This window comes from Drosophila virilis, chromosome 3, assembly GCF_030788295.1.
Source record: "Drosophila virilis strain 15010-1051.87 chromosome 3, Dvir_AGI_RSII-ME, whole genome shotgun sequence".
Classification (NCBI taxonomy): domain Eukaryota; kingdom Metazoa; phylum Arthropoda; class Insecta; order Diptera; family Drosophilidae; genus Drosophila; species Drosophila virilis.
In genome coordinates this window covers 22,525,005-22,550,210 of record NC_091545.1, presented here as the reverse complement: position 1 = coordinate 22,550,210, position 25,206 = coordinate 22,525,005, and the positions used below count along the sequence as shown (strand labels likewise).

At 41.0% G+C, this 25,206-nt stretch overlaps 1 protein-coding gene across 4 annotated transcripts in view; it reads left to right on the top strand.

The window, feature by feature from the left end:
* The window catches only part of MYPT-75D (Myosin phosphatase targeting subunit 75D), a 41,098-nt gene extending 15,998 nt beyond the window's left edge, over nt 1–25,100 (top strand). For 2 of the 4 annotated variants that reach the window (XM_015175005.3, XM_015175007.3), the window contains exons 3-9: nt 19,560–20,146; nt 21,438–22,146; nt 22,231–22,356; nt 22,420–22,495; nt 22,550–22,670; nt 22,737–23,305; nt 24,404–25,100. In XM_015175005.3, the coding sequence (XP_015030491.1) occupies nt 20,001–20,146; nt 21,438–22,146; nt 22,231–22,356; nt 22,420–22,495; nt 22,550–22,670; nt 22,737–23,305; nt 24,404–24,996 (2,340 nt within the window). In that variant the 5' untranslated portion in view covers nt 19,560–20,000 and the 3' untranslated portion in view covers nt 24,997–25,100. Of the gene's footprint in view, nt 1–2,026; nt 2,814–19,559; nt 20,147–21,437; nt 22,147–22,230; nt 22,357–22,419; nt 22,496–22,549; nt 22,671–22,736; nt 23,306–24,403 lie in introns of those variants that run through there. The other 2 variants (XM_002048227.4, XM_070208631.1) reach the window with 2 other exon arrangements.
* The last annotated feature ends 106 nt before the right edge of the window (nt 25,101–25,206 follow it).

Below are 25,206 nucleotides of genomic sequence, written 5' to 3'. Positions count from 1 at the left end.
TTCTTAAATTAAATAAATGCCTCTATCAGTCTTAAAAATACACCTTCTATGCGATTCTCACAAACTCTAGTTATATATATAGCAAATGCAAGCAATAAAATCTTTAAGTCTTTAATTCAAAAAATTTATTGATGTGCATCAAAAATAAATATATATTTAGGATCGTGTATGCCTTTCTGTGCTATTACCTTCTTTTTTTTTAACCGTTTACGTAGGTGTTGGTTATCAAAAACACAAATTTGTTTAACAAAGCGGTGTTCAGCGCCCCATAAAAAATTCACCCTAGAATAACAAAAGAAAGGGGGTGGCACAGCGCCAGAGAGCAGCGGGCAAATATCCGCTGGGAAAAGCAAATAAATAACGGAACTGAGCCAAATGTAAACAATGAAAGCGATGCGCAGAATTTAGGTAAACTTTTGCCGCAACTGCAAAGTGTAACAGCAGATGCAAAACTAGTTAACAGTTACGAGAGAGCTAGACACTGGCCAACCGTAAGACAACAATAACAGGAGATAGCACAGGTACAGTAGGGAACGAAGAAAAAAATAAAAAAAGAACCAGTGGAAGAAATGGAGAAGTATAAGTATATAAGAGTAGACAACGGTAAACGATAAACAAAAGCGACTGCAAATGGACAAACAAATCTGTGGCACAAACTGATATGAAATGGAGCAAATCTTTTAGCGTAACGAAAGGCGAGGCTGAAAGTCGCTACGTGGGCGGCGGCAATGTTGATAATGTTGCCCGGCGGTGAGGTGAGCTGCACAGTCAGCATTTAGGGCGGGGGAGAGCGGCATGCCGAATGGCGCAGCGTTTCGGAAACAATTTGAAGGCCATAAAAATTGATGTCGCGGCAGCCAGTAAAAGAGGCGTTCTGCGAGACAAGCGGAAAGCAGACATCAAGCAGCAGCGGCGGGGGGGCGCAGGCGTTGGGCGGTGGGCGGTGCAAGGTATAAGACCTATGACAGCAATTTAGCAGTGCAAGTCGAAGACAAGGCTCCGTCATTTCGCTAAGCGTCAGTTCGCCAAAGAGGAAGACATCTTCACTGCGACAGCAACGGTACCAAAAGCAAAAGCAAGCAAACAAATAAACATAAAGCAGCTGTTTCTTGGCGCCTCAGTTAGGCGAGAGAGCGACAGAGAGGGCAAGCAAACAGTGAACGCGAGACAGGCAAAGCGCCTTGGCGAAGAGAGCATTTGCTTAGTTCGCTCTGCCGGTTGCCCACGCACATTTTTGCAACGCTATCAATCAGTGCAATGTATTGCATATACGCACAGTGGTACAATACTTATTGGGAAGTTAATGAATCTGATTGAATAGCCAAAAAGTTGCGATAATGTGTACCCCAAATGTTTAAATTTTGGCAAATTTAATATACTTAGCATACTTTGCAGGTATGTTTATTTGATACAAAAATAATTAGTTTGATTATTTGCAAACTTTTGCAAATAAGCTTAGTAAATAACAAAGGTTTCGAATAGCCAGTGCTTTTTGTTGTCATTAATAATATTAGAGTAATTATATATATTCTTTTAAAATGATGCCGCTTTGATTATGAGCGCATAAAAATGCAATCAATGTTTGCAAATACTGTTGCCAGTGTCAGAGAACATTACACATAAAACATAGAACCCTTGCGATGTTTTTAACTTCGGCTGTGTTCGTCGCACGCGCTTGTACTCACTCTCTGCCATGCACTCTCTCTCTCGCTCGTTCTGCCTCGCTCTGCTGCCTTCTCTCACTCTGGCACTCGCCGCCCACTTGTCAGTTGGCATTCACTCATTCATAGCTAGACTGGCGGCCCCCTGCCCCGCAAATGCCTGCTATCGCCTATTGGCAACGAGACGACGACGACGACGACGATGCCGCCGCCGACGCCGACGTCTCTGCCGACTGCAAAACGACGCTGCGGCATTTTGGCCACGGCTTTGGCTCTTTGGGCGCTTGGCCATGTTTCAAGTGTTTCGATTGCGTTCAGTTACAGTTCTGTGGCTGCAGCGCTAGCTACAAAACGACGGACGCTTCCAATTGGACAAAACGGGCAGCGCTGTCGATGTGTTTCGTGTGTGTTTGTTGCTCAGTATGTTTGCCGCCGCCGCCGACGCTGCTGCTGCTGCTGCTACGTAAAAGTTAAGCGAGTCGCGGAAAAATTGTTCGAAGCGCCTTTTTGGTGGTATCGCTTCAATTTTTATTACGTATACGCCGCGTGCTATACGGCATTTGCCTTCTGATATTTGCCGTTTGTTTGGCAATTCGGTTGTCACAAGGCACGCCACATTTGAAGCCAGAATGAAAATGTAAATGCCAGAACCCAACAAAATGATAAAGCAACAACAGCGATAACAACACCAACAACAACAACAAATCGTTGTCGATAAGGTGCCGCACGCGGCAAACAATTTCAAATTATTAGCAAAAAAATACAACAGAAACCAAAGTAAAATACTTCAAAAAAAATAGTAAAAAAAAAAATTCAATTGTAATTTTTTTTCTACGCCTCGTTCGTGCTTTGTTGTTGCTTTTCACGTGATAAACGCGGCCACCTTAGATAAGCAAAACGGTAAAAAAACAACAACAAAAAATAATAATAAGATAGATCGCTGAATCTTTGGACATACGCCGGGGACGTATGCGGCGACGGTGACAATTCTGAACGGGGCGCCAAAGTGGGCCCAAGTGGTTGCTTGAGTGTGCGGTCGTTAGATTATTAAATCAATTTTAGCAACAACAAAAAAATTAGCAACACAACAATTCATGGAATAGCTGTGATGTAAACGAGCAGCTAGAAGAGTAAACAAACCAGAATTCACAGGTAAAATAACAGAAATGCACGAAAGTTAATTGAATAAAATACTCAAAAAAAAAGGAAAAAACTGTAGCATGCATAAATAATATGTTAAATTAAATATTAAACGCTGTCGCTCAGAAATGCATATTTCGCCAGACGAGCCAGAAATTCTATTTGTATTTTTGGCATTTGCAACGTGATTTCCCAAAGATCGCGTCGTTGACAGCCATAAGTTCTCTTACACTATAATTACTTGGCCATTTGAAAAAAACTCATAAATGCGTCAGCGAAATTGTTTTCTTTGATAACAACTTTTCGCACTGCATATGTTTTAATTAAATTTATAACTGAAATGTGTATGTATATGCATATGTATGTGCATATGTGCATGCATACATGCATATACATATACTTATGCATATAAATGTACATGTATATGTACATGTGTATGTATATGTATATGTATATGTATATGTATATGTATATGTATATGTATATGTATATGTATATGTATATGTATATGTATATGTATATGTATATGTATATGTATATGTATATGTATATGTATATGTATATGTATATGTATATGTATGTATATGTATGTGTATATGTGTATGCATATGCATATGTATATGTGTATGCATATGTATAGGTATATGCATATGCATTTGTATATGTGCATGTATATGTACATGTGCATGTATATGTATATGTGCATGTATGTGTATATGTACATGCATATGTACATGTACATGTACATGTGCATGTATATGCACCAGACGTCTTAGTAGGCAATATTGCAGCCTTATTGGGCCCACATCTACTACAACTATTAGTTCAGCCCTCGTCAAAGCTGTTTTTTTTTTCTATTTATGTTCTTTTCATTAAATATGTTTGATTCCCTCTTGATTTCATTAATTAAACTACAGACTAATGGGTTTGCTTTTAAGCTTTCTTTAGAGTCAGCTGCCAATTGTGCTGATTACTTGATTTTTCCAATTGATTGAAAAGTTTTTGCCACATAAATCAAAAGCCATTTAAATGACAAGATATAGGAAACAGGAATTGGCCAAAATAAACCATGTCACACAAGCAATGTTGAGCTGCCAAATAAAAAAGCAACTTGCAAGATAAACACACCGAGCGAAAGGGACAAATTTTTCAATTGGCCACAAATGTGCGTGTGTGTGCGAGTGTGTGAATGTGTGTGAGTGTGTCAGTGGCAAGCCAAAGCACTCATCATTATCCACATGTGACCGGGGCCCATGTCGATGTACATTTATTTGCCAGATCCGCAAAAACAATTTCTGCTGACAGCTCTCATAATTTATGGGCCACTTATTGATTACGGCGCGTTGTTCAAGGTTCGATTCCAGCGAGTTGTCAGGTAAATTTTTGGCAGCGACTTTAAAGATGTTTATCGGGGATAATCAGGCAATAGGCTGTCAACTGATTGCGCCGCTTGTGTCCCTTCCCCCCATTGAGTAAGCCGCATTTGTGTCCATTATTTTGGCAGGCCGAATTTATGCGCAACGCTGGCCAAGCGGAAATGAGCTGCGCTCTGTGACAGCCGCCGGCAGCTTCCGGTTGCCGTTGTTGTTCTTGTTGTTGTTATTGTTCTTATTGTTGTTGCTGCTGGAGACAAAAGTTGTTGCAGTTTTATGGCCAGAAATGCGGCCAACTGCTCTTGGCTAATCTGTTGGCCAATTTGTTGACCTCTTTAGCCACTTTTTTTGGCAGTCGCCTTTTGTGGGCGTCGCATTCGCCGGCCAGCTCTGAGCTTTAAAGTCTTAATTTTCTTTTTTTTCCCCCTTTTTTTTTGTAATATTATTCTTTGTTTGTATATTTTTAGGATTTGACGAGTGCCGTTCAAAAGTTTCTTTATCACTCTTCTTATTTTTTTTTGCTGACTTTTTCTCTGTGCTCGTATTATGCTAATTGTGTGTGTTCTTGAGGGCCCTTCCGCGCCCCCCACCCCCACTTCGGATTGTGATGGCCCTGGGCCCCGTATTCAAAGAGATTTTTACATAGCTGGCGCAATTTTTGTTGGTTACGCTAATTAGTTGCGTTAAATTTATGCAGATCAGCTTAGCTTTGCTTTTAAGCTGACAGCCGATGGTGCAGAAGCTACACACAAATAACATCAAATAATCCCGACAGCTAGGCAACATTTTATATAGCATACTTTTTGGCATTGAGTGCGATAAATTTGTGTGTCGCTTCGTGCCAGAAATCATTCTAGCAAATCGTCTAAACTGTGCTTGGCTTCTTAAAAACACAGTTGTAGACCTTATTAGGAATTCAGCATTAGCTAAGCATAACAATTCTCATTTTAATTTCTCGCGCTATGCAGCATTTGTTTTGCCTGAGCACAAAATATTTGAATTAAGGCTACATTTAATGTCACATTAAAGCTTTAGGCGGGACTCAAGCTTTAAACTATGTTAATCTTATGATATATAAACAGATCAAAGCTTAATTATTTCTATTGCCTGAGTACAACAGACAAAAGTTAAAGCTAATTGAGCTTCACGTGTCCTCGCATTTAAACTTTAAGTTGATTAAAGCTTTTAGCTATATTAGAGCCTTATTTATATGTAAATAATCGACTTGACACAGATCAAATTTAAGTAAATTTTACTGCCTGAGTACAACTTATTTAAATTAATGCTTACTAAGCTTTAAATGTTCTCGCATTAAAGCTTTAAGCTTATCTGCAAGCCTTGAGCTACATTAATCGTGTGTAAGCAGCACAATAGAACCACAGACTTAACTTGTTTGGTGTTTTTAAAACTTCAGTTGGCACTGATTTTATTATTACAACGTGGTTAAAAACTTTGTGCTCTATATTAAGTTTGTTAGTTAGGGCCCGCTTGAAGCACCCAAACTAGTTTAAAGTTCATGAGTCTGTTGGGCATTCCGAGAAGTTGGCTCGAATGCATTCACATGCTGAACTTAATTAAGATCTCATGTTATGTGGCGAGGCATGTGTGCTCTGTGTTCCCTTCAATGGAATCTCTTAATAACTTCTCTGCTCTAGACTTCGCCTGTTTACTGCTCGACTTTGAATATAAGCAACTGAGCTATTAAAGCTAATCTGATGACGTCCTAAACTTTAGCTACATACTTAATCGTTTATGGGCGATGCATTAAATTGACAGCTTAGCGGCAAAGATGATCAATAAGCCAATCCCGCATTCAATCCCCAATTGACAAGCGAGCTGCCAAGTTTGAGGGTAACACAAAAATCTTTTTCTTGCTTATCACTTGAACCCACATAACGCATCAAATATTGATGTAGCAACTTTTTATACAAACATATATTTTGATATATATAAATATGTATTTACAAAGGCTGCAATGTAAAGCCGTTCAAGTGTAAAAATACTCGGCAAGAGCTCACACGTAGCCGTCAGCCACCCACCATAATTTTGCGTAAAATGGCAAATTCGGCGCATGGAAAACTCATTTATCAAATGATGCCACAGCAACCGCAACAAAACAACAGCCAAACAAAACAATAACAACAAACAAATGATTTAAATTAATCCACTTTGAGCTGCTCAAATGCCGCACCAAAGACCAAAAGGAGTATAAATACATAATGCCAGCCAACAGTAGGTATATGTAAAAGATAAACATATATATATATATATATATATAAGTATAATATATATTATAGACGTGCGTTTATAATGTCACAGCCCCATTTGACAGCAGTTGATTCAGCGCTGAAATTGTGGACGCACGTAGACAACATGCCAAATAAATGTGAAGTATATTGAATAAAAAACTACGGCAACCCATTGAAAACTGTGTAAAAAGGGTATCATGGTTATGTGGAAATGTATGTAACAAGGAGAAGAAAGAATCTCGGACCGTATAATTTGTCCATAATCTTGAGCCGGGTCGATCCCGTCCGTTTAGTGACTTTTAGAGACCATTTAGAGACTTTAAATGAGTTTCTTTCTAATAATCGATAACAGGCCCCGTTTCTAAGCTATCGATAAAAATCGATATCTCTTAGGCCTTATGAGCTGGAGTTACTAAACTCTGCATTTAACTTCTAGAATAGTATAAACAGATCAAGTATCTCTCCTGTTATGGCTACTGAAGCCTTCCCCTAGCATGAGCTGCAGTTGTGAGATACTAGGGTATAGCCTAGTCGGACATACCGAGTAGAAGACGCCCACTTTGCATTTGACAGCGAATATGTTATTATTATTCTTTATATTTGCTCTTTCAGTTGAAACAATGCCTATGATATTATTTATTTACTGCGAATATATTGATTGACATTTGCGTTCTGCTTAAATATATTTTTGGTTAATAATTTCGAAAAATCAACTCAATGCAATGCCAACGACTATATTTAGCTGCTTAGCTATTCCAAGAATGAAAGAAAAAAATGACTTCAAGAATCAAGTTTAATGAAATTGATGCAAGTTTTGATTAGATTGATAAATCAAACCGATTTTCTTCTGAGTTTACTTTCAATCGCAAAAATCATAAGCCAAGTTTTTTTCTAAAGAAGTTTTCTACAATAAAACTGAAAGTTCTCTGAAATTGATTTGCATTTCATAATCTTTAAAACAATTCCCTTTAGCCGTAGTCAAAGTGAATATAAAAATAAAGTGAGCTGCTCAACGCGCTTGGAGTAGCTTTTGCTTCGTCTTCTTCCTTTTTTGCCGGCATATTGAAAGCGGAGCAGTAAAAAAAAAAAAAAAACAAAAATTTTCAATTTCAATATAAAGGCTGCAAGACATGCCATAGGTGGGGGAGGGATGGAGGTGTGGCGAATATGTTGGTGATGGCAATTGGACAGAGGAAAGGGGCAGGGGTGTTTTATGGTCGGGGGGCCTATAGCTTCAGAGCACGCCTCAAATGTGGGTCACACTACAATTGTTGGGTGTTGTCAACGTAACGACCCGCTTTTGGCCAAGGCGCCGGCAAACGCTTCACGGCGACGTTGCACATATGGCCAGTCGAGGATGCGGCCAACCGAGCACCCACCCATCGCACCAGCCAGGCACCCGCAACAACACCCACTCGCACCACTCGTTGGTGGTTGCCTGCGGTTGTCGTCAGCGTCAACGCTTAAATCGCCGCCATCGTTTTTTACCGTTACAGCGCCAACATTTTATTGCTGCATCCTTGCAGTTTTTATAGACCCATCCGCACTTGGTTTGCTCTCCCTCTCCCACACACACACACACACACACACTTGGCCGTTGGTTGTTTGTCTCCGTCTGGCACGCCTCAACAATTGAGCATGTGTTTCCTCTTTTACACCCACTTGCAAATTGTTATTTACAGTTATTTTAGTGCATTGTAGGGACAAAGGAGCCGACGGAAGTGGAAGTGGAAGTCGATGTGTGCGTGAAAGGCCTTTAAAGCATATACTCGAACACACACACACACACATGCCCATACCCATAAATACCATCATAATATATACTCGTATATCTACGTATATTTAAGAGTTCAAAGCAGAAATGTTGGCGACATGAATAACAACAGAAAAAAAGTAAGCAAAAGAAGTCCACGTTTGATAACAAGAAATCGTCCAAAAAAAAGAAAACAAGCATGAAAAACTCAGGGAAAAACATAAAAGTTGCAAACTTAGACAAAGAAGTACCCTATAAAGTAAAGCAAGTAAAGTATATATGCCTTATTTATCGATACATCGATATCTTTGAAATACAAAGCCAAACATTCAGGGATGACTCTTAAGTTAATCGATTAATCGATATTTGTAGACAATTTCTTTGATGTCAATCATTTTATTTAGAATCTAATTAATTTACAAGATCCTGTGTCAATTTTGTAGCCGAATATCAGAATCAATCTCAAGTGAAGTGTCTTAGTTAAATAAACCCTTTAGCCAAACACATTAATGGGTATTTAGCAGTGAGTCAAAGTAAGACCGGTGTCCATACGGCGGTTGCCCAGGGTGCAGCCCATATGTATGTCTGTCTGGTGGGGTAGGTCCCAAAGGTTGCTGAGCCCTGCGAGGACATGTGCTGCAGAGCAGCTTTTTGCTGTTGGCCACTTTTTTGTGCTTTTTTGCTGATAGCCAGCAAGCGCATTTTTTATGTGGCCGAAAAAGCTCGTTAAGCTAAATAGAAGGCAGGTAGGCAAATAAACGTATCGCAGCGCGCTTTCAAAATAAGAGAATCCCAGATAAATGTATAATACATAAACGTAAATAAATAGTCATGCATAAAGACAGATAAGCGGAAAGCATGCGAAAATATTATAGTTAAATGCTAATAGATATTGATGATAATAATATTTTATTGCGCATAAATAAATATGGTTTATTGGTTGAACATTAAAAAAAAAGAAAACCAGCCCCAGTTGCAATAAAATGTAGAAATACCGAAAGAAATATCTTTATGAATACAATATGCTTTATGAATGGAAATTTTTCTAGTGCAAAAAAAAAATCTAGAAAAAACACAAATCAACTGCACAGATTGTAAAAATAAAAAATAATATAAATTCATGATGCACTTGAAATAATTGCAATGGTAGTAAAATAAACAACCTTTTTTTTGGCATTTAGCTTTATATTAAATATATCTATCAGAAATTAGTTAATAATATTAATATTTAGCTATATATTTGAATTATATATAATTAATAGAATTATTTTTAAGTGCTTTAAACTAACTTTAAAGCACATTCAAATATATTTGAAAACTGTTAGGCTTAAGAAAAAATGCCTCTTAAACCTACTCAAGTTTGTCTTTTAACCGATTGAAGCGCTGTTTTTGTATTAAATGTTATTCAATATTCTCGTAACAAATTTATTTTCATATTCCCATATAACTTTTTATATTTCTTGCTTCTTTCCAAATTATTAGTTCGTTCTTTTTATGCCCAAACATTTTTATACTCTTACAGAGGGTATTACAATGCTGTCATGAAATATATAACGCATAGAAAGAAAGATTTCTGACTCCATAAAATCAACAGCCGAGTTGCTATAGCCACATCAGAAGAAAGATAGATCGAAAAGTATATTCCTAGTCCTAGCCTCACATATCTGCAAAGCAAGGGCATTGAATCTTCGGCAAACCCAAGTTCCTCTTAAGTTCTGTTGAAATTAAAGCCAATTAAATTGTTGAAATTCAACATTTGATCAAATAATTTGCCTTTTGCCGTTTTGGTTTGTTTTCGATTAAAAGTAAAATGTTTAACACAAAATCCAATTATGCACAGGCCGTACAGTCAACCACGGAACACTTTAGTGCCTATCTATATGGTCGAGATTTTGGCACCAGCTTCTACCATGTCGCCTTCCATTTGTGGCAACGAGTCGGGCTACGTGCCGTCTGACTTTCGAGCCGTGTCGCCTCCTGCTGGCCCAGCTGCCTGTCACCCGGTGCTCTGCTCTGCTCTGCTCCAACGGCGCCAGCTCCATAGCGTTGTCTGTTGTCCGTATTAAGCGCATATAAGCTGCACGTAAAACCCTTTTTGTGAAGGACTCACGGCCACTGTGTGCCCGTGTGTGTGTGTGTGTGTGCGTGTGCGCGTACCTATGTTTAATACAAATTTGCCAGTTGTATGTACTCCCAAAAGCCAATTACGTGCTCAAATGCATGCCGGAAATGAGAAAGAGAGACAGCTCGAGAAATGGAGCGAACATATAAAAGAGAGGGAGAGAGAGAAGGAGAGAGTAAGGTTTATGCGTGCCCATAACATTTATAAGATCACGTGCTCAATTATTAAGCCACTAAATAAATAAATAGCGACATTCGGACACGTGCCGTGACCGTAACGACAATGAAGTCGAGGCCCGGAGAGGCCCAATCATGCTGTGGGCCACACATAATATACTTTCCTGGCATCCACAGCAGGCCGCGGCACAGCGCGGCGCTTAAATTTAGTTGGACTCATTACTCATACGCAGCGTTGGATATATTACGTATACGCAGCGAGATAAATCGTTCGCTTGGCATAAAGCAAATTAATTAATCAGCGCCAACAAAAGTGCGAGAAAAAAATGCATGAGCAAAATTAGCACAAATGTGATTTTTCCCAGCCTTAAATACCCTGTGCGGGCAGAATGAGCAGACAATTTTATTGGCATGGAAATATGTGTGCTTAATGCCAACGAAGGCCACTTTGCATATAATAAGTATTATATATTTATATTTATTATGGAATGTTTATATATATATACACATTCCAACTACAGGGTATCTATTGCGTGCAGCATTTTTTGCGACTACAGTTGCTGGTTTTCGGGGCAAGCACACGACCTCGTTTGTTTGGGTGATAAAAATCGCGCAATTAGCCGGCGTTGATTTTCGCACAGGACATGCATATTTGATATATTACGAACCTCAACTTGGCTACGCTCTCTCTCTCCATCTCTTTCTCTGTGGGATCTTTGGAACTAGAGCAGTCTAATTTACCTGGGAAAATAATTCAGTTTTGCGCGTGGCTGGGAGTCCGAGCGTTTAAGCGAAGGTGCAAATTAAATCAACATGCATATCCGTTTGACACCGTTTCGTAAATCACCCCGGAATAAGCAAGTGGGGAGTTGAGAGAGAGAGAGAGAGTCAGAGGGGGAGATTGCAAATGACCAAAAAACACAGCAACAACAGCAAAAATGTTGCTTTGGCTTTGTATATGTATGCCTGTGTGTTTGTGTGTGTGTGTGTGTGTGTGTGTGTGTCGCTAACCTTGTTTAAAACTGGAGCGCATATATGCCAAAACATGGCCATGCTCCATGTTCAGGTGGGCCACAACACACATAAAACACACGGCAGAGCGAGTGAAGCGCAACAATAAAATAAAAGTGAAAACATTTTTGTTTTTCAAATATCTCTTCTATAAAGTGCTCCACACACACACGGGAATGCATCGCAATCTGTGCTTTGTTGGGGATTCCCAGACAAGGAAACAGCATTAGCATTATGTGAGCTCAGAGAAAACGTCGGCCAAGCATATAGAAAATTCTCATCTAGCAGCAATAACTCCTTATTCGGCTTATTCCAACTGCAGCCAACAGACAAGATTGGGTGTTGGCTTACGTTGGCTTTAAGCCCGCAGTATGTATAAACGGTTACCATACGCACTTGAGGCATTCCTTGCATGGATATCAAGTGTAAATTGTTAAATGCATTTGGCTTAGATAAGGCTTAATGGCCTTAAATGTATTAGAGCGAAAAGTTACTAAGAAAATATAAAATTGAATCGCGGCGCATAACGCATAAAACAGAGATCTGCATTTAAAAATAATTGAATTGAATTAAAACAGCTATTATATTAGCATTAAATTATGACAAACTCAAATAAAACATTTTCCTGCCTAGACTTAAATTATATATCCTTAAATTTCTTTCGCTCTTAAACCCCCTTGAATATAAAGTTATTAAATAGAAACGCATTGTGGAATACAAACAATAGTTGTTTATGAACTTGACGCAGTTGAAAAAATACTTAAAACTTAACAAAAATAAACAATAGAACACAATAACAAAGGCGAATATACTTGTCAAAATGCTTGACAACTCGACCAAATTCCAGACAGAATAAATAAAAAGAAACAAGTGCAAGCAGTTAAATAAATAAAAATATATAACTACAAGCAGTTAAATAAATATTTCGACGAATTTTATGAAGCCTATCTGGCGCGGCTAATATTCTTCGGTTTAAATGTTTTCTGTGCTTTAAAAAAAGTTAATGCCATATAATCCAAAGCCGAAATCTGTGAGGGGCGCATGAAAGTGGCCAGGGGGAAAGGGGGAAGGTATAGGGACTGTGCAAAAATAATGCATTTCGCTCACTTAGCTGCCGCAAAGTCTGACAGGCGCTTAAATAAAAGATTTTTTTAATTAAAAATATTTCACCTGCACAAAGCGACGACACAATTTTCCTCTTTGCGCTCGCACATAAATAAATGCAGCCACGCACACGGCGGCATCAACAACAACAACAACAACATCAACAACAACAGCAAACAGCCAAAAACAACAACGTAAACAAAAACAATAAAAAAGAAGAGCAACGCGGCGAAAATGAGAACAGGAACAGCAATTTAAAATACAAAGACACGAGCCAGCTGAACGGTTGATGGGGCTAGAGAGGGGGGGAATGGAGACACAGGGGAGCGGTGGGTGTTGCCATTTGCCACTTGCTCAGCTGCCCATTTGCCCATTTGCCCAGTGGGTCAAATGAAAATGAGCCGTGGGCGTGAATATAAATAAATGAGCGAGGCGACAAAGGAAAAGGGCGCAAGGCAATAATTAAACCGATACGTAAACAATTGAACGCTAGATGGCGCTCCAGGTGTTCGCCGCAGCTGACAGCAAAAAACCAAGCAAAACGGCATGAGGAAGGGAGACGGAAAGCAAGCAAAGCTCACTGAAATTAACCCACGACTTTAAAAACATTCGTTAAGCAAGAAGAAAAACAAAAACAGCAAAAAAAAAACAACGGTATAAATGATGGACACAGCTTAAAGCAAGTGACAACACCAAAAGAAAGACAGCGACAACAACAACAACACTGACAACCACATGCTGTGCGTGAGTGGGCGTGATTGTGTGTGTATGAGTGTGTGTGTGTGTGTGGCTGGTCGCTAACAAATTTTTGAGAGATGACCAAAATGGCTGCTAAATTGTTTGCCATCAGTTGTGGAACAGTTGACTTCTACAGCGGGTGGGCAAAAATGAACGCATCAGCTACGTAAATACTTCATCTACGTTCAAGAGTCGTGGAAGGAGTGGGGGGGGGGGGGCGTGGTCTCGCGTCAGTGCTGGAAGTCGAAATCAGCAAGTGTAACAGTTGACAAATTTGTGAGCTATTGTTGTCTCCTCCCTAATCCGTATTGAAGAATGCGTTGGCTGACAGCCAGACAGCAGGAGAGTGAGAGAAGTGAGAGAGTGAAAAAGAGCTTATTTTGTGCAATTCTCTTTAGTTCTCGTTCTGGAATTGTTCGAGCTGTTCAACAACAGTTACTTATAACATTGAGTACATTAGCATAAATGCGTTTAACAGCCGAGGTAACAAAGGGTCAGCCACATTTAGCTGGGCTTTCTGTGTCTGTCCTAATGAGCGGGCCTCTTAAAGAGTATGTCGTAGTCGACTACAACTTCCGACTCATCTAAATTATTAGCTCATAAGGCCGAATAACTTATTCATTATTCCAAGGAGGCAAGCAATTGAATTATGCACATTTCTGGCAAATGTTTTTCTAAATTGTTGTTTGGACTCAACAAATTGCTTATGTCGCAGAATATTTTGCACAATTATCAGTATGAAATACAAAAAAACAAAGCGCATTGTTTATTCAATAAACACAATATAAAGTGGGTGAAAATTGCCTGTGCCAGCGTTCAATATTTATCGCCAAAGGGGTTCTTGAATTTGTTTATAAGTATTTAGCAATTGAAGTTTATAAACAATCTTGTTTTATATAATGGAAATATTTGTGCATAATCACTAAATAATTGCCTTGCGAATTGCGCTAAATATATATTTTGAAATATTTTATACAAATTGATTATCTTTTGCCATTTAAATTTGCAACTTTTATTATCTCTGCAATAATGTTTCATTTGATGGACATTTAATATGCAAAAGCCAGAGCTTACAAATTGTAATTATGTTCCTATAGTCCTTGATATTTTCCCGAGTGAGCGGGGCGGTTGGTTGTGTGTTTCGAGGTTCGAGGTTCGAAATAAGCAAAAGCAAGAATATTGCGTTGCAATTTTCATTTATGAGTTTGCCAGCTGCAGTCGCCTGTCCATCAATACAAAGGAGCACATCCTCTGGCCGAAGCTGTGCCCGTGCTCCAATTCTGCCTCAATTTGCGGCAAGCAACAGCAGCCCGCTGCATACATATATCGAGCTGCCAAAAAAGCAAGGCAACACAGAGCCGTACATCAGGGCGTATGCGTGTTATCTGTGGTCAGGCGAGCCGAGCCGGCAGGCTTTGTGTGTGTGTGTGTGGAGCACATCCTCGGCCTTGTCTGGCAGGCTCTGCCTCTTGTGGCATGTGCGTGCGTGCGTTGGCTTCTTAAGTTGTTAATATTGCTGCTGGTCTGAGCTTTAGATTTATGCAGCACAAAAATATAATGCGAACCAAGAGCAAATAATTTATGGAATAAACGCATTAAGATAGAAGATAAAAAACGGTCAACAAGGAGCGCAAAAAGAAAAACCAAAATAGAAGAAAATAAAAAGCAACGTCTAAAACTCTTCAAGCTTAATTCAAACTAAGTGGCCCAACATCAAGGCAAGTGACGAGGATGACGACGATGACGATGACGACTGCTGGCGATGATGACCTGAAGAGCGTCGGGCCCGAACGGAGCAGACGCCAGCGGGACGCGCAAAAATGAATGGCTCTCGACAGGCGCAATGTGCAACATGAGTCCAACACCAACAGCAGCAACAACAACAGCAACAACAACAACAACAGTAACAGTTGCAAGTGGGCCAAGCCAGAAACACCTTCAGGCGGGTTTGGGGGTTGAGGCTTGGTGCGGATCGGGTCTCGAGCCAAGACCCTCTAATGAGTGCCGTTATGGCTGGCACAGTGGCAGGCACATTAAACAAAGCTGCATATTTTTCACAAGGATAAAACGTTTAAGCCATTTTTACGATTATTATAAGTCGAGCCCCATTAGTAGAAGTCCTTATAAAATATAATTGGGGAAAAGGGAAAGATACGCGCGACTGTCCATTTGAGTTGCGTTGAACTAACAGGCTAGCAGTCGCCGGCTCAAATGCAGCAGCAAGCGAAAAGTTTTAAAACATGCAACACAGCTGTAAGTGTATTTGATCTTCGTTGTGCCGCATAAACCTAACTCTGGTAGAATATTTCCTAGGCTTTTTTTAACCCCACTTCTCACAGCTTGTAGGTCCCAAATTTCTCCAAGTCCTGCTTTACTGCAGACATTTGTTCGAATGGAAAAATTCTACAAAATGTTTAGCTGCTCACCTTCAACTGTTTTGGCAATGCTTTGTCAGTCAATCAATCAATCAGTCAAATTTTACTCTCACATCGTTGGGCTCGTTTTTCCTTACACTATCGAGCAGAATTCCTTTTCTGATGGAACTTCTTAAATGTTCTAATACATGCTTTACACTTTACTTAACTATAAGAGACTCTTAATTATTTGCCGCCAACTCTCTTCGTAATGTGTTAAATCTTTGGAAATATGTGATATGATATAAAAAACTTAAAGCGCAGCCCACTTCTCAGACTGTTAGCCACTGTGATGAAACTGGGCTGGTATGGGTAATGTGCTGTGGGTGGCTTTGGGCAGAGTGTTGCATGCCTCTCGTGGTCTCGAGGGCAGCGAATTATGTGCTTGCATTGAGTGCATTAGCACCCGGCTTGGATGGGGAATGGGAAGCGCAATGAGAATGAAAATGAAAATGAGAGCAGGAAAATGATGCGGATGAAGATTGGGAGGATGAGAATGAGGATGAGGATGTGAGGTTAAGGATGTTAGTTTTAAGCGTTTGCCCAAGAGGCGCATGTGGCATGTGCCAAGCGGCATGTGGCGAGGCCAAAGCAACCAAAGGCCTATTGTTATTGTTGCATTCGTTGGCCAGGCCAAAAAAACTGTGCCACAGCAATGCAGGGCAACGTAAATTATAGCTCTTTGTTGTTGCCTTCGGTGTTGCGCCTGCTGTGTGCCCCAAAAAGGAATGAAATCAAAATCAAATAAAACGAGCGCACGTGAGTCAAGTCGAGTTCCAACTGAGCTCTGGGGACGGACCTGCCACACAGACTGGAGCTGTGGATGTAGCCAAAGCTGATGGCTGGCCATGCAAATTAAATTCGAGTGCTGATTGTCCGCGCTGCCTTTCCTCGTCTCCCTCTGGCTAACAAAAGAAATCAGCGAGAGAGAGAGAGTGAGAAAGCAAAAAAGGGTCACAGGTGCGCTTTGTGCCAATTTGAGTTTGTTTTGGGTTTAACGGGCAAACTTTGACGTGAACACAACAGCCACACCATGCCGCAAAAAGCACGAGCCAAGGGACTCTGCCACATGTGGCATACACAAACGAGCTGAATGAGAAAATCATAAGCACTTCGCCCCCCCGTTCCCATGAGATACAACTGATTTTTAAATGAGTTCAGCTATGTCCCGATCAAATGGCAAAAATAGTTAGCCATGTGCATGAAGAAATGCTTCACGTTTAATTAAACATTACAATGTGTACCGGATAATTGCTTGTATTTTGCATAGCCTGCAGGCAATCAAAATATGAATCTACTTAAGTCGAGTATACTGGGGGAATGTGTATTATGTAATGTAGAAGATAAGCCATGCTCAGGTCTGCATGGCCTTAACATCTTTTCTTATTTATATATAAATAAATATGTACTTACCCGAAAATTCCAGCACAAGCACGTTTATTTTATTGACACCTTGTTGTGGGAGGGCGACGGAATGGAATGTACACATTCCTGAAAAAATAAAAAAGCGGATTAGAGTAAGCTGGCATTAATAATGGGAAAAGAGAGAGAAAGATAACGGGAAAGAGAGAGGGAGAGAAAGATAAAGAGATACAGAGGGAGAGAGAGAGTTAAAGAGAGAGAGAGAGAGAGCTAAAGAGAGATAGAGTGAGAGAAAGAGAGTCAAGGAGAGAGAGCGAGAAAGAGAGAGAAAGTATACTTATAAGCAAAGCATGAAAACCTGCTGTGCTTACTTGAATTCATGAGAATCGCGTAGAGGGGCATTATAAAATTATATTTTTTTTTTTAATTTGCAATAGCAACTAAACATTACCAACTTTTGGCTCACACATGCACACATACATACCCTCATAGATACACACGCACATGCATGTATGTATATGTATGTAAATACCCTCGCGCATAAATACGTGCACACATTGACTAAAATGGCTTAAAAGATTGCAAAAACTTTTTAACATACAACTTCATTTACTATCAATGCATGTAGGCTGTTAAGAGCTACATAAATGAATGAGAATCGCGTAGAAAGGCAACAATTGAAGAACATAATCTTTTAGGAAATAAACTAATTTTACCAATGACGTGTTTTCAGCAAGGGTATGCACTAGTCGGCACATGGCTTGTTTTTTATTCACTTTGCTTTTTTCTGCAACAGTTTTTAAAAGCAGATTATATCTGAAATTATTCCCAAGCACATCTAAGTGCAATTTTTATGTATATTCATGAAGTTTATGCACTGCAGCTACATTTGCCCACAAATCCTTACACAAGCACGCACACGCACTTTACTGATTATTTAAGGACTTACAGAGGTATCCGAATAAGAGAGAGCATAGCAAATGAGCAATTCCAATGGAGTTGGCAGCTGAGAATTGAAAGTTGTTTAAGGCGCTTTTCAGCTGTTGCTTAAAAATGCCCTTTGCCAGCAACCACAGAGTGCCACAGTAGGGCAGGGGCGGTGGCAGGCCAGCGGAAACCGTCTTCAAGCTGGGCTACCAACTCAAACAAACTCAACCTGACATGCACCGAGTGCCGTTGCCCAACTTGGTTTGGCTATTGAACCAGCCAGCGGAAGCCAAGGACATGCGGACGCACACACACACAGGCACACATTATTCACACACTTCAGTGCACCCAAAAAAAACCAAAAAAAAAAAAAAATTGCATGGAAGTGTATCTAGTTTGTCCGTTTGTGCGTTAGTTGATAGCTGTTCCATTAGCACAATTGCCACGACTGTTGCCTTAGCTACTCATCCCCAGCTGCACCATCCTTGGTGGCCAGTCTAGTGGCAGCATCAATTTATCTTGCTTACTGCGAAAATTTGATCATGCAATTGGATTTTGGCCTTATGCATTTTAGTTTGCTGTTAACCAGTTAAACCTCACCATAACTGAGGAGGCACTTTCCTAAAACCAACAAAGAAAATATAAACATTTCCAAATACTCTAGCTCGAAGTTCTTGATTGGAAAATGCCCTGGAAATGTATCTGAAGTATTTTAACATTCGCACTTACTGGAGGTGTTTGTTTTGACTGACTGAATGATTGATTGACTGACTGACTGACTGTTTGATTGATTGATTGACTGACTGATTGACTGACTAAATGACTGACCGTTTGATTGATTGATTGACTGACTGATTGACTGACTAACTAACTGATTGACTGACTATATGACTAACTGATTGACTGACTGCTTGATTCACTGACTGACTGCTTGATTGACTGTCTGACTGAGTGACCGATTGATTGACTGACTAACTATCCGACTGATTGACTGAATAACTAACTGATTGACTGCTTGACTGACTGACTGTTTGATAAGCAGCACACAGCTCAAACCGTAAGAGCTAGGATCCTAAAATATTCACTGTAGCTACCTCATGTGATAGAGTTTCGCGCTAAGATGAGATTTTGAGACATTTCACCACGCCAAAAAAAATACTCTTGTATTAAACTTTTTTGCTTTACCATCCGAATTGGCCTTAAACTCATTTAGATTTTTGTTGAAATACCTTTGAAGGCTGTCCACAAATTTTCAGAAAAATTCTCTCTTCTCTCTGCTAAAAATGAGAATTAAAAACTTAATGGTTACATTTCAATTCTGAGAATCAATTCTGAGACGTCTTTCGCAATTTTTGCGTAGGAAAATGCGAATCAAAGATTTTCGGGGAAACCTTAAGTTCGTGCTTTAAGAATATTTTTAATACTTTTTGTAGTTTATTTTGTTTCAATTTACGACTGAATAAGAGAAAAGGACCTTAACGCATATATATTTTGTGGATTAACCTACGTTTTTCTCTTGTATTTTCCAGGCAGTGAATAGCACAAAAGTATTGAAATCAAAAGTAAACACTGCTGCGAGTAAAATAACAAGGTGACAACACTGGCCAAGGGGCTGCTGCCATGACAGCTGCGACGGCTGCAGCGTGGCTGCAACATCAACAACTGCAATCATCATAATAATAACAATAATATTATTAATAATAGTTGATGCAGCAGTGGCAGCGGCAACAGCTGCTCCAATGATTACAAAAATCCAGCCGCAAGACAACACAACACAACAAACGAGAATCAAACTCAAAAATGCAAATTACAATTTGCATGCAAGCGAAGAAGAAGACGTACAACAACTGCAAACAACAACACAAGGAGAATAAGAACAAGCACAACACTGCGTAATCAGCAGCAGAGTTGCCAAGCCTCTGAAAAATAACTGCTACTAATTCTACAACATATCAGCAAGCGGCAACAAAATGATCAAAGGCATTCTGATACAGCGCAAAAGCCAGGAGGATGCCAGCTATGCGAAGCAGCTCAAAATGGAGCACGCCGACCTGGTGGCCGAAATGCAAACGGTCGAGAGCTTGCCAACCCACGAGAGACTCCAGCTGGCCAGACTGTAAGTGGACCTAATGTGGCATCTTAGTTAATCAAATTGCAACTCGGTTGGTTGTGAAATTTCACGCAACTCTTGATAAACATTGCTGCTGATTTTCAAATACGCTAAGTACTTAGCTAGAACGGTCACACTTTATTTTAGTTAGCTGGCCACATTGGCAAACCTTTTAAAATAAAGTGGAAGCTGCTCTAGTTGGAAATGCCCCATAGTAATTTCTATTCTTCTAGTAGGTTCCTCTATGGGATACCTTTATATTATGCTGCTTTAATATGAGCTTAATCTTTATCAATATCCCGCTATTATATAGTGAGCACTATGCAAAGAGTTGGTCGAAAAAAATAAGAGTTTTTGTATGCAAAATATTCCATTTTCCAAGATATTTTCATCCAACTCAGCCTTTGCGCGCTTCACTGTTCTCACTTAGCTGCAAAACTGCAAAGGCAAAAACAAATAAGGGTATTAAAAACTTCGACTTGCCATTTACAACTTTTGTTGCTGCATAAAATTAAAAGCAAATATGTAATAAAATTAACAACATTTTTTATCAAATCTCAGTTTTATGATTTTTTATAAATTATTAAATAGGAGAAAGTAGTTTGCGAATAGGAAAGATTCATGAAAATGTCATTTTTAATTTTGAGACAACTTGTTTTTTAGCCAACGTAAAAAACGATTTTAAATTGAAAGAAAATAAAGATAAATTAAACGAATAGAAAGGAAAATCTAGGAAATATTTACTCAAGGCTAAATATACACTGCATTTATTAGGACCCCAACGAAATTTATATCGACTCACATATTTGCTTAGGAGTAGTAGAAAAATAAAACAAATGTTCAAACTGTTTTCTATTAATTTGAGCCAAGAACTAGAATTCGAAATGGTCCGCACTTTGATGACAATTCACATGTGAGCCAAAGTCAATTTTAGCCCAAGGCCAAAGACTCGGAATTATTGCAAGCAATTAAAATTACGAGTCACGCACATTTGATTGCAGGTTTTTGTCTGCAAACAATTAAATTCTCGTTTCATTTAAGACATCTTCTTGTTATTTAAACTTGAGCTCACGGTTTCTACGGGCGACCGTAAAGTTTGCCATTAGAAGTGAAAAGTTGTAAGCCAAGTTTTGATTGGTTTTAACCAAGTTGCAGTGCAACCCGAAAGAATATGTAGTTGTTATCATATAGGGGCGAGAGTAAATATTGTTGAGGGAACAGCTGGAAATGTGCTTAAATAAAGCTTAAAGAAACTTAAAAAGTTTTGAGTCCCTCTCTCTTTCTCTCTCCGAATTAGACGACGTGCCCAGCAGCTGAAGCTGGCCCGGCAGAAGGAGAAGGAATGGCTGAAACTGCAACGGGCCAAGGGTCAAACGGGCAGCGGCGGCGGCGGCGGCGGCGGCGGCACGGTTAGCAGCATATTAAACGGCGCCGCTGGCGATACCACGCATCACTTCCGGCATGCCAACGGCACGGGCACCTTGAGCGGCAGGCGGCACATATCCTTTGAGAACAGCGTGGTGCTATTGGAGGCTGCCTCGCGGAACGATATGCCCGAGGTGGCTGCCCTGCTGCAGCACGGCATCACGCCGGATGCGGCCAACGAGGATGGACTGACGGCGCTGCATCAGTGCTGCATCGATAACAACGTGGACATGCTGCGGCTGCTGCTCGACTACGGGGCCAATGTGGACGCGCAGGACAGTGATAAATGGACGCCGCTGCATGCGGCGGCCACCTGCGGCCATTTGGAGCTGGTGCGCATACTCATACGGCACAATGCCAATCTGTTGGCCGTGAACACGGACGGCAATATGCCGTACGATTTGTGCGACGATGAGAATACCCTCGATTTTATTGAGGGCGAGATGGCGCAGCGCGGCGTTACCCAGGAGCTGATCGATGAGACGCGCTCCTCCACGGAACGGGTCATGCTCAAGGATCTAATGGAGCTGGCGCGCACCGGTGCTGATCTCGAGGAGCCGGACTATCAAGGCGCCACACCGGTAAGCCACACACACACAACCACATTTGTTGTGCACAACTAAACTGTCTCCCTCTCTCCCTCCCTATCTCTCTCTCGCTTGCAGCTGCACATAGCTTCTGCCAATGGCTATGTGCGCGTGGTGGAGTTTCTGCTGGAGCAGCATGTCAATGTGGATGCCATGGACAAGGATCTGTGGACGCCAGTGCATGCGGCAGCATGTTGGGGTCACGTAAGTAAACCTTCTATTCATCGCACCTAAAGAGCCTGCCCTCACTCTGCAACTCCTCCACAGCTCGAAGTTCTGGAGATGTTGGCGCAATGTGGTGCTGATCTGAATGTGCGCAACAAGGATGACGAAACGCCTTCGGGTAGGTACACTGCACCACACACTATGCACACTACAATTCGGCGTCTCTTTTTAGATATCTGCGAGGATCCAGAGATACGTGAACGCATCGAGCAGCTGAAAACGGAGCAGGAGAGCAAACGACTGGCGGAGGCGCAACGAAGGCGCGTTCGACGCTCGCAGAGCAACAATACCAGGTGAATAACAAGGGACCCGAGCTCCAAATGCACAGCTTAACCCGACTCTCTCTCTCCTCTATGCAGAGCCCAATCGGTGCGTCGCACCAGCCTGCGCGACAAAACGCTTACAACCAAAAAGGATGCCGTGGAAGAGGCTCGTCTGCGTCTGCAGGCGCAGGAGGCCACCGACACGAACTCCACAACGGCGCCGGCGGCTGCCGAGCTGCCCAATGGCTATGGCTATCACACGACCAGCAGCAGTAGCAGCGGCAACAACAACATCAGCAGCAGCAGCAGTAACAACAACAACAACAACAACAATGCCGAGAAACGCCCCTCCACTGGCAGCCTGAGCAGCCAATTGCTGTCACACTCGAAATCCGCGGATGCGGTGGACAACATAACGCTCACAACGACACATTCCTATCTGCCGCGTCGTCCGCCCGACGGACGCGAGAACGACGAACAGCTGCTGCTCAAGGCTGGCGATGCCGGCATCGGCGCCGGCGTCGGTGAGCTGCAACGTGCCACCTCTGCCGCCGCTGTCATCCTGACTGACAAGGGCACCGCCGCCAGCGCCGAGGCGGTGCAGATTCAATCATCCAAGGCGGCGGGCAATGGCAAGATCAACGTGCAGGTCACAGTGCTAGTGGGTGAGTATCACAAACACCTCAAACATGACACCTGCACCCACCACACACACACACACACACACACCCGCAACTAACACCAGCGCCTGCTGCAATCAAGCAGCGCCGCTTAAATGCTTCCCCTTGTGTCAAATGTCACTGTCTAATGTGTGTTTAACGACTCTACTAAAACGAACTCGAGATAAAAAGCATGCTGACAGTTCACTGACAGTTGCAACGACTAGCGCATGCTCTTCATTATTAACAATTGAGATAATCTACTAAATAAAATGTAACTAACCAACAATAGAAATGCAACTAACTAGTTTCTGCTAATTGAAGCCCGTTTCTTAAAATGCTTTGCAACATATTCAAATTTCATAAATTTCAGTAAAGGAAAGCTTTGAATTCGAGTTCGATTCAGAGGGTTTTCCAATTTCCAAGTAAAAGCTTGAAGAACGCTTCTATTCCAAAGTACTTTCTGTTTCTGTTTGAGAGTTAACTCGTAGCTTATTTATATTTCTTTTGTAAAATGAGATTTCATTCATCTGTTCTTTGTTTCGTAGTTTTGATTTGATTTGATTATTTAGTAGATTAAAACATATCTCATTTCAAGAGATATTTTTTCTGATTCCGACTTATATGTAGTTTTCATATTTGATATATCTATGCAGTTTTACAAAACTATATCAAAATATTCTTTGCATCAGATACCTGTTTAAAATATAACAAATTCTCAAAGTGACTAAACAAATGCTTCTACTAACAAAACGTATTTTGTCCTTGTACTAAATTAAACACCTGTGTCTACTTTCACACACACACACACACACACACAAGCACACAAACATAGACAATAACTTAAACTCAGCAAAACAACTTCGCTGCTATTATAACGGCGATAGGGCATACAAAATTCGTATATTATGTAGAGAGAACAAAATGGAAGTTAAATAACATTTGCTTGTGATTTTATGTTTATTTTTTGTGTTCGGCTCGCTGCGCTCGTTTTGTGTCGTCTGCCTCTGTCTGCCTGCATCATCATCAACAAAAAAACAAAAAAAAAAAAATACCAACCGCCAAACCCACCCAACCACCCACCATCAACACCAACTCATGTAGACACAAACAGCACGCATCATCAGCAGCAACATAGCCAGCAACATCAACAACAGTTGCAGCAACATGCGCTGCTGTTGCAGCAACATCATCATCAGCAACAGCAGCAGCTTCAGCAACATCAGCAGCATCAGCAGCAGCAGCAATATGTTGCTATGGATGCGGGTGCCGTTACATTGTCTAATTTGAAAAAGCAACGTTCGCTCTCGCGCACCGCCAATGTGCTTAACAATTTCGAGCTCTCATCCACAACAACAGCAGCAACTGCTTCTACAGCTACTTCTACAACAACAACAACTAATGGTTCTGTTTTAGGAGCCGCCACTTCCGTTAATCACAACAACAACAACAACAACAATAGCAGCGCTAACAATAACAATAACAACAACAACTTGAGCACTGGACCAATCGCCAGCCAGCCCCTGGGCCTGGGCGCAATGAGTCCCAGCTTGCTAGACTTTGAGACAGCTGCGCCGACAGCAGCAACAGCAGCAGCAGTTGGCAACGCCAATTCAGTTAATAAATTTAGTGGCAACACTGGCGATGTGGTCAGCGACAGCACCAGCAACAGTCGCAAGTGCTGTACGCTAATGTAGACAGCCGCTGCGGCAAGGAAAACAGGGTATTACAATATACAATTGCCAGCCGTTAAGCTTACCAAAACTAAATGGGGTTGGGGTTCGGGTTGGGACAGGGTATTGGGCGGGACGGGTTGGGAAATGGGTGGGGGAGTGGGGGGGTTTATGTACGTGTTAATGGGGAAAAATCAAACAATTAGCAATTTTGAAATGCCTGGCAAAAAGTGT